At 32.3% G+C, this 9,788-nt stretch overlaps 2 protein-coding genes across 2 annotated transcripts in view; one reads left to right on the forward strand and one right to left on the reverse strand.

Moving 5' to 3' along the window:
- LOC134275546 (integrator complex subunit 4-like) overlaps positions 1 to 9,788 on the forward strand; it is a 74,309-nt gene that overhangs the window by 4,972 nt on the left and 59,549 nt on the right. The window lies entirely within an intron of this gene.
- Positions 239 to 9,788, reverse strand: part of LOC134275547 (probable cytochrome P450 516B1) — a 23,850-nt gene continuing 14,300 nt past the window's right edge. Inside the window, exons 2-8 of the mRNA XM_062757822.1 lie at positions 7,991 to 8,236; positions 5,194 to 5,396; positions 4,676 to 4,922; positions 4,377 to 4,575; positions 2,713 to 2,868; positions 1,924 to 2,028; positions 239 to 944 (exon numbers count right to left, since the gene is read on the reverse strand). Coding sequence (XP_062613806.1) covers positions 622 to 944; positions 1,924 to 2,028; positions 2,713 to 2,868; positions 4,377 to 4,575; positions 4,676 to 4,922; positions 5,194 to 5,396; positions 7,991 to 8,236 — 1,479 coding nt within the window. The 3' untranslated portion in view covers positions 239 to 621. The remainder of the gene's footprint in view (positions 945 to 1,923; positions 2,029 to 2,712; positions 2,869 to 4,376; positions 4,576 to 4,675; positions 4,923 to 5,193; positions 5,397 to 7,990; positions 8,237 to 9,788) is intronic.

Genomic DNA, 9,788 nt, shown 5'->3' on the forward strand with positions numbered 1-9,788 from the left:
TTATGGTCTCAAGATTTTGCCAGAGTTAACTGTCTTTAACAGTTAAATAAAAAAAATAGAAAGTATGCAGGAATGTATAAGTTCCCATTAGATAGGAAGTCACTTGATACTGAAGCAGTTTGACTTGAAAAATCAAAACAAGGAATATTTTTTCTATATATAACATTTTATTAGATTCAAAGGTACAGAGTTATCAAAAATTAAATACAAAAAAAAGAATGAATGAACTTTTTATTGGAGTTAATCAGAAATTTACAAGAAATAATTACCTCCTGGGAATAACTAATTATGATTCATTCATTTATTTCTATAGGCTGTATGATGCCACATTTCTGTTTGAAAAAGAGTAAATGCAGGCTAAAACACCAACAATGTAGAATCAAACATGCTTATAACTTACTCTTAAGGACGGATGATTCTGTCTCATTTTAAGTGTAATTCTTTACATTTGTTAGGTCAAATTATATTTTGAAGTCTTGGGTATTAAAAATGACCAAAAAACAAGTTCAGTCAAAGTATGTTGTACACTGTAACAAAATACATGATCATTCATTGTTATTGATTCTAATTTATTTTGTTGATGTCTCTGAAAGATTGGAATACAGCTACAAAAATTAAAAGTTAAGCGCGTTTTTGAAAGATCACCTTGAAACTGGGGGGCTCTATAACCAATCTGGTATGGCCTCTCATGTCAGGATCTTCGTCAGGGGGGAGGGAAACATGGAATTTATTTATAATATTGCAGAGAAATGAAAAGAGACAAGCCCGGCCTACTTGACTTCCAATGCAAGGCCGACGGCCATATCCGAAGATGATAAAGCCTGGAATATTTGAGGAATGTAGATTTTCAAGCTCAAGAAATCTTTCTGGTTGAAATTCATGTGGCTTGGACCAGTATCTTTCATTGTGATTTATACTCCAAAAGTTTGGGAAAACTGTTGTACCTAGTTTAAAAAGATATAAATATATACAAAAATGCTACATTGATTTTTTTAAACTTTGTAATACATTGTACAATAAAATGAATGAATTTATTTCGCATAATAATCAAGCCACAAGAACAAAATGCTATTTGTTGAAATAAATAAAAATTATACAATCATATGGGATTAAAAAGGGGGATTTTATTTTTTTTCATTAAAGCATTTATATATTTAATATTCTTTTTAAACAACTAATTCAAATTTTACATATTTTTAATACTAATTAAAGAAAAAACAAATTTTTCCTTTCATGTTAAAATGCAATCAAATTAATTTTCTACAAAACATGTACTAATGCATGTACTAATGCATGTTTATCTCCTGACTTTTTCGTCACAGGCGCATGTTTCATGCAGTACGCTAGTTTTCTACAGTGTTATTATATAGTGGAAAACTAGGGTTATGCTGCCCCAAAAGTTGTGAACACAGAGAGCTAGTAAACGTAATTTATTCTGTAGGAATAAACCGTAGATGCTACAATGACAAAACATAAACAATACAATGTAGCACATGCAAATAGGCCAGGGAGTACACAAACAACATCTAATAATTCACTCAAAACAAAATATTCAAGTGCATAAAATTTAATTCATCATAGATAAAGAAAAAAGGGCACTAATTATCACTTATATAAAGATGAAAATGAAATTACAAATGTACATACACTGTCAGGTCTGTAAACCACCATCAATAAAATCTGTACACATGAAAAGCTCTTGGAGCGGGAATAGTAAGTTGAACATAAACACCAAAATCAAATACATAAATTTTTCCAGAACGGAACAAGCGTACTGTATGAAACAAACGCCTGTGCTTTTTGTATGTGGCTGCTGATTCTTATTTTCTGGTATTAAATTCTGCAAGCTAGAAATGAAATCAAGAAATTAATTTACACAGCCTTAAGAATAGAATAGAATTATGAGAATATATAAATGTAAACCTTTAGGAATAGTGTATCCATTAACATGGATATCCGCAGAGGCTGTTCTGGGAACTCCAAAAAACGTTGTTGTGATAAATCGCATGGTTTCCTTGTAAAAAGCAGCTGCAAGCAAAAAAAAAAAAAAATTACAGCAAAATATATTTATTAACTATTGACTTTTAGAAAAGGAATGCCTTTCAAATAGAATTCTCGAGAAAGTCAAACATGTTTAAAGTTGGAGGATGAGACAGTGTTCAGAAGTTTATCAGTGTTTATAGAAAAGTAATCTAATTATCTCACTGGAGTTTTAAAATAATGAGTTTTGAAAGCTCTGAACTTTCATGTTACATATCGTTATCTATTGTAATTAAATGATGGCAGAAAATGAAAAAAAAATTACAATTACCCAGCACAATTTTTATCATACTTATTTAGTAATATAATTGAACAACTCAAAGTTTTGATTGTTTTTAATATTTATGTGATTGATCAACATTAATTGCATAGTGACTTATAAGGTTATAAAAAGAAGAGTATGGAAAGTCACTTTGATGAGATTTGAACTGTGAACAGTGCTGACAAGTGAGGACTAAATGAGGAAGACAGTTGTCTTGCAGTCCTGAATATTGGTCATTTCAAATTATCTAATGCTTTTTACATGTATTTGAATATTTATTCTTAAAAAAATGTCAAATATTGGAAGAAATGAAATAGCTGGATTATATCTGAAATGCAGCTGCTTAAATGAAGAGAGATTGCATACAAATCTCAAACTTTGTGATGAAAATACTTTCATCTATGACTTACTTGTGTATGGAAATTTTTCTTTGTGGTGAAATTGTACAAAGTCCGTGGCTAGTACATCATTATTTCTAAGCTCTTTCACTATTTTCTCCTGGCAGTCTTGATGCTTCGCTGTGTACAGCAGAAGCCATAGTAAGTTGTTTGATAGAGTTTGTTCCCCTACAAAACAAGTCGGTATAATGCTAGACATGCTGACTCTTCATCTGCTTATACCAGTTCTTGTAAGTTGTAACTTGACTTGAGGAAGACTCAGAAGCATTGTGGCCCTTGAAAGTGTGTGATTTACAGCAAGCATGCTTATAATGAAGTCAAGCTTACAACAAAATATTCATTCTTTTCATTCCAAAATAAGTATTCACTATCACAGATTCTTTTTAAATGCCCTTGGCACTTTAATGATAGAACATTTTTTAGCTATACCAGAAATGTTCATGTTTGAAATACTGTAAATTCCTAAATACGAGGGTTGTTCGAAAAGTTCGTGGACAACTGTCATATCTTTTTTATTAGACGTCATATGTTATCCAAATTTGGTAGACATATTTTAACAATAAATCCAAATGATATGTATTAATTTTGACAAAATATTACGATTGATTAAAAACTTATCCAGATTTTAAAAATGCAAAAATCGGAGAAGGTCATTTTACAATAAATAATGACTATAGTCATATTCTCTGTAAAATGGAGGAAAAATTAAAAACTACCTAGAAATTCAAATTAAGAATTGTTACATCGATACGTGTACAAAATTATGGTTTTATATTTTGCTTTGTTGAAAAGAAATCAACTTGAGAAGATAAGTAGTCCTTATTAAAAACGAAAAAAAACGATGACGTTTTAGAGCGTCACGGAGCACCAGATACCGAAGCAATTTTGTGTTTTTCTCTGGTAAAATTCTGAATAAACTTAAAAAATGTTATAGGAATCAGGAAAATATGTCACAATCGAGTTGTGCATGTGTGTACAAATAGTGCAGGCAATATTTGAGTGACAGAGACTCGTATCGGATGAGAATGACCTGTGAAGAAACGGTTTTACTGTAAACATCTGAACAAAACTTTAAAATTTGAAACGTAAATGAAAGACAAAAGCGCTTCAGAGTTGCTTATCCTGTGATAGCAGATTTTGAGTACTAAAAGAAATTAAAACCTTTACAAAGGAAATTTCACAATGAGATCAATTCTTAAAAACTAAATGTCAAGTATTAAAAATAGAATTTAATGATCATTGGAATATTCTGTGTGAAATGTATAGGTATGATCAACTGGGTACAAAACATGTTGATTTTAAAATGAATTAAATTTATTTGTGTTAAATCGAATGAAATGAAACTTCACACATCAACAAAACAAATATTTTTACATATTATAATGTGGTTGTTTTGAATTTCCAGTGAGTAATATAACGAAGATTGACATCGTCCACGAACTTTTCGAACAACCCTCGTATATGCGTGGAATTAATTATCGCGTAATTTCGCGAGAAGCATCACATGCGACATTAAATTCCTCGCCTTTCTTTTTATGGTGCTGAAATCTATATTAAATCTCTTATCAACTGTCCATTCACAAATTCATATTCTCGCGATTTGCTGTTGAAGAGCCCATTCACGATAAAAATACTCGTGAAAAATAAGAAATCTATACAGTAAGAAGACTTTATACCTCCAACAATTAATGTAAATATGGACATGAGAAAATTTTGAGGTAGGAGGAATTCTTCTCTTTGTTTTTGTCGGAATTTCATGCTATCCTTTTCATCCTCCTTTAATTCCTTTATTATCATATCCATGATGTCAACCGTTCGACCATCAAACTTTTTTTTGTGGCTTTCGAATTCATCATTTAGAAAATTTTCTTTAGCCTATGTAAAATAAATATGTGTTATGACATGAAAATGTAATGAAAGAAATAATTTAAAGGTATATTTAAGATAAGTCATTAATATACAGCATATCATGTACCATGTTTAAGTTCCTGTAGTTTGGATAGAATGGCAGATTGATATACTGTAATCCAGGGATGAGATTGACATGGTTCAAAGGGCTGACTCCCCTCATAGTTTCCTCATTTAACCAAAGAAGGAGCCGCAGTTTAGGGTCATCTGCTGAGGCATATTCATGTCCAAAAATAAACCTGCCCATGGTCATCATAACTGCAGTGCGTATTGTTGTCTCTGGTGAAATAGGCTCATCCTTTGAATCTTCAAGTCTGGAAATTATAATGAAAAATGGACAGCCTGATTTTTTTCTTAGATACATGTTTAAACATATGTCAAGGTATTACCATAAATAAATTCCATTGGCAGTGAAGTGGTGATTTATGCACAGAAGAAAATATATTTTGATCATTTAAATAGAATTTTTTTTCCAAAATTTAATGGAAGTAAGTACCTGGTACTTTTGACTGTATTCACTATTATAAACTTTTTTTGGATGTGTGTATCATAGTATGCAGATGATAGAAAGAATATTAGAGGTACGTTTTGAATAAGTATTCCCAGGAATTCCGTAAAACATCGTCCAGCTGAGTTTGTATAAGTTTACTGATGCTACTGTAGATTATCCTGGTATGGAGCTTCCATGTGAAATCATAGGGGCGAGAACCAATGCCGTGACCTTCCTTAGATATTATGTCAAAAAATGGTAAGGAGGGTCTATCTGCTAAGTACTCCGAGCTAAGCAACTGAAAGTAAACAATGTAGTTCATCCTTGTTATATCATTTAATATCATTTAATATACTAATAGACTGAGTAAGGTTGACATATACCGGGTACTTTGTAAAAGGTAAATGTTGAATTGCTTTGTAAAAAATAGCTTAATCATAATATTACATGAAAACCTTGCATACATGAGGGGGTTATCAAAAAGTTTGTGGACTAGTGTGGTAAAATTAAAACCGCTTGAGGTACGTACATCAGTGAATTTTTAAATATTTAATAAGCATCAGTTTTTCTATCTACAAAGTAAACAATAACTCATAAGTTTTAATTTTTGATGAATTGTGAATGTTTTTATAAGCAGTATAGTATGTCCAGGCTGCACAGCCTAGAACATATATATTTTCTACCTGAGTGCTACTGAGAAAAACTTGATATGAGCATCTAGCATCTGAAAGTCTGGTAATTGCTCAGACAATTTGCTGCAGATCGACAAATAAAATGCACCCCGAATACTTTTTTTAGTGCCGATATAGATACAGAGAGAGAAGAGACACATTGTTTATGTTGATTTGTAGACAGGCTGTCATCAGTCACATGGAAAAGTGACGTTGATCTTGTGTTTTAGACTTTGAACACCGACAAGCAAATTATGCTCAGCCTGGTATAATCAAGTGACTATCTTTCCCCCTTTACAAAATTATATGCATTGAAATAAGCTGTTTATGACATTGTAAAATTTTGAAAATAAAACAGGTTTAGGTCTTTACTGAATTTCAGGGAATCTCCTAATCAAGATAAGTAGAGTATGTAGAGGGAGCTGACAATTGTCGCAAACCATGGCCAAAATGTAGGATCCTCTCCCATTCTGGCCATGGTTGAATGAGAAGAGAATATTTCGTAACTCATTAAAATATTGACCAATGCGAGTATTAAGCATAGTTGGATAATGAACTTTGATGTGACCTTTAAGTACCCAATCACAGTGTACCAAAAACCTTTTTTATACTATTAATGTTGATTTCAATTGCCATGGAAACTAAAATTGTCATTGACTGAATATAACATCACAATAGAGAGTCGGTAATATTCAAGATTAAGCCATTTTTTTTAATCAAACATCATGGGTAGGAGAAAGCTATTTGCGGACTCTAGACCGTGGCTTGAAACGATGGAGCGAACATGACGTCGGAAATCATGAAACTCAATGACGACAGCGCGGGGTGATCATGTAATGCTTTTTTTATTTAATGATAATTTGGAAAATTATCAAGGTATCAAGCTGAAAATTTCAATAATTCTTAAACTTTTGTTGGTTTTTTGATCCTTATTAATCTTGTCATCAATGATTTTAAAAATAGTATTAATTATTGCATCAGCTAATCCACAAATTCTTTGATATCCCCTCGTATTGCTGCAATTGCAATACATTCTTTCAATTTTTGTCTAGTGAAAATTACTTGCTTGATCAATTGATAGGGTTCAAAGCTATGTTAACATTCTGGTATATGCATGGTGTATAAAAAACGAGGTATATTATGCTTATGCAGACTTGTAGAAATTTTTTAATCACTGTCAGACATTTCACTGACAAATAATACTGTACCAGTCAAACTTTTGTTAACCAGATGCTTTACCTTATTTTGATACTGAGAAAGTCAAATGAATAACAGCACCAAAATGCCCCTTATTATTTTCAATAGCCTTCAATCTAACAAGTTTCCTTTCTTGGGATAGAGAGTCTTTAACATAGACATAAATGACATGTTTTATGACTTTGTTATAACAAATTTACTTGGCTGTTGTCAACACGCCGCGTATGCGGCCATTTTTTTGTGTCTGTGACCTTTAAGTACTCATTCCGAACCCGACCTTTATTAAATTTGCATTATGCTCAAGTATTTTTCAAACGGTCATCTGGACTGATGTTTTCTGAAATGTTATCGGTCCAGACAAATTTTTACCGGCCTTGCCGACAGGACCGAAGGATTTCAACAAGTCTGCTTATGAAACTCTAACTTGAATAAATGCAAAAGTACATTCACTTCAGATAATACTGTACATATTTTAAAAACTTTATCCTTGTTTTCTCCCAAATGAACTTGTACCTAATCCCCGAATGTTTCACATTTTTTCTGTTGGTGGCATTTTTCACATTTCTCTGACAATAGTTGTTCTGGTTTCTGATTGGCTATGGAGGTTTACTCATTCTTTTGTTATATTTTTTTTTGGCTCATATGTTTTTGAATATCATATTTTAAGTGCTTTTCTTACCTTTATTATATGTATTGTAAAGTGCATATCATTTTTCAGTGATTTTGTCATCGGGGTTTAAATTTACAATGACGTATGTACCAGAGGGTGTGTATCATTACTGCTACATTTTCAAAATTGTCGTTATTGCTACATTCTAATTTTCGCTACATACTCATTACTGCTACATACTCTATTTTAAGTTGATTTAATAAATATTCAGATTTTATATAGATTTCATGATTTGCATTTCTATATAAATTTCTTTGGCTCTTTAGGAAGGGGGATTTTCTAACCTTGAAACTTATTTTTTGCCCTTAATCACTCCATTAACATCAATATTTTGAATGAAACATTTATACATACCTGTTTGGCAAGGTCAGGATCCGTAACATAAACAACTCTTTCTCGTACCCCAATCCGTAAGCTTAAGATGCCACCATACTTGGCAGCCATATTTTCCACACTCTTGTAAGGCTCTTGGCCCAGCAAGTGCAATCCCCCTATAATGGGCAGGGAGAGCGGCCCCGGGGGTAGTCGTTTGATTTTGAGGAGATACAGGTCATCCAGTAGGGCATAGAAAAGGATGAACAATAGGACTAAGGAAACAACCTGTGGTAAATTAAGGGGAATTAGAGAATCTTATCTGTAGCAGTCAAAATCCTGTAAAGCATTATAAATATTAAAGCTGATATTTCAAGGTAATGTTGTTGGTTTTTAAGGAATAACTGATGTAATCAATCGAGTGGCTTGCATGATAATTTGCATATTAAACACCAAAGGAGTGTATGCATAAAATTATCATGCACTGCCAAGTATATCATGAAACCAAAAAATCTGACAGTTATTCCTTTTATTTAAATACTCTTGATTCCACAAATCCATGTGCCCTAAGCCCCGCTTCTGTCTCTATTTGTCCCGCCAGTGAAAATTGACAGTCAATTTTAAAAAATCTAAAGATTCAATGGATCATTAAAAGTGAAGCTTATCTGAAAGCATCCTCAGGTAGTGCAGATTTAAATTTGTTGAAATCAATGTGTTCCCTGGATAGGATGGGGTTACAATAATTAATTGATGAAAGTTTTTTTAACATTTGAAATATGTAGGAAAAAATAAAAAAAAATTACTTATTCTTATGAAAAGTAAGGCCCTGACCAATTGTATAAATGTATGATTAAAAGCCTCAGATTGTGCAGATTCAAAATTGTTCCTCCAGTTGAGTAAACAGGTCCATTGGGACAGGGAAGGATCACATTAGGGAATCTAAATTTTACCTAAGAATAGATATGAAATAGAACCTTTGAAAACTACCAAAGGGGATGGAATACATTTTACATGGTGAAGGAACAGTTGCTACCCATTTTTTATCAATATAGGTTAGTCGTGGCCGAGTTTCAAACTCATGACCTCCGAATCACCAAGTGAGCACTTTACCAACCACGCTACCATAACAACTTTGTAAACTGATATGTAAAAATGCTCAGTTAGAGCTAATTTAATTTTTTCAAATCATGGAATCTCTGGAGACACATTGGGGGCTTGTTATGAGATTACGCATTTTGCATGGGATTATAATCTTTCAAAAATCAACAGCGTTATGATTCATCATGTTAAAATTCAGGCCTCAAAAGGCAGTGCAGGAATCATGGCTCCAGGGGGTCAAGATGATGCATTATTTAATGTTTTTATTTATTATAAGAAAATCATTTAAAAGCCTTTTTTTCCAAAAAAATTTGGTTAGAGTTACCATGTGAGTGTTGAAGCCCATGAGCCTCTTTATTTTTGCTGTGCTTGTAGATGATGAGCTTGGTCCGTCTCTTTTTATTGATGACTCACAGATCATTTCTTGTGATCCATTTCAGGAGAGAATTATTGCTTTTTGTTTGCTGTGTTTGAAGATAATGTCAGAGCTCATATTTGGTATATCTCTTAGTAAAGTTGATTTAGAAACCAATTTAAGTTAGACTGTCATATATCATTGGCCGATTTTCTGTTAGACTGAAAATTTCTAATTATCCACTGTTTTCCTTACTTATGTGAACTCTTAATTTGTATATTTCTCCATATACATGATATACAGATATAGTTAACTAAAAAACGAAGTTAGAGTTTCATATCAATTAACCGATTTCCAGGAATGTTATTGACCCTTCTAGACTTGGAA

Source organism: Saccostrea cucullata, unplaced genomic scaffold, assembly GCF_032062105.1.
Source record: "Saccostrea cucullata isolate Sc308-1 unplaced genomic scaffold, CSIRO_AGI_Scuc_v1 ctg201, whole genome shotgun sequence".
Classification (NCBI taxonomy): Eukaryota; Metazoa; Mollusca; class Bivalvia; order Ostreida; family Ostreidae; genus Saccostrea; species Saccostrea cuccullata.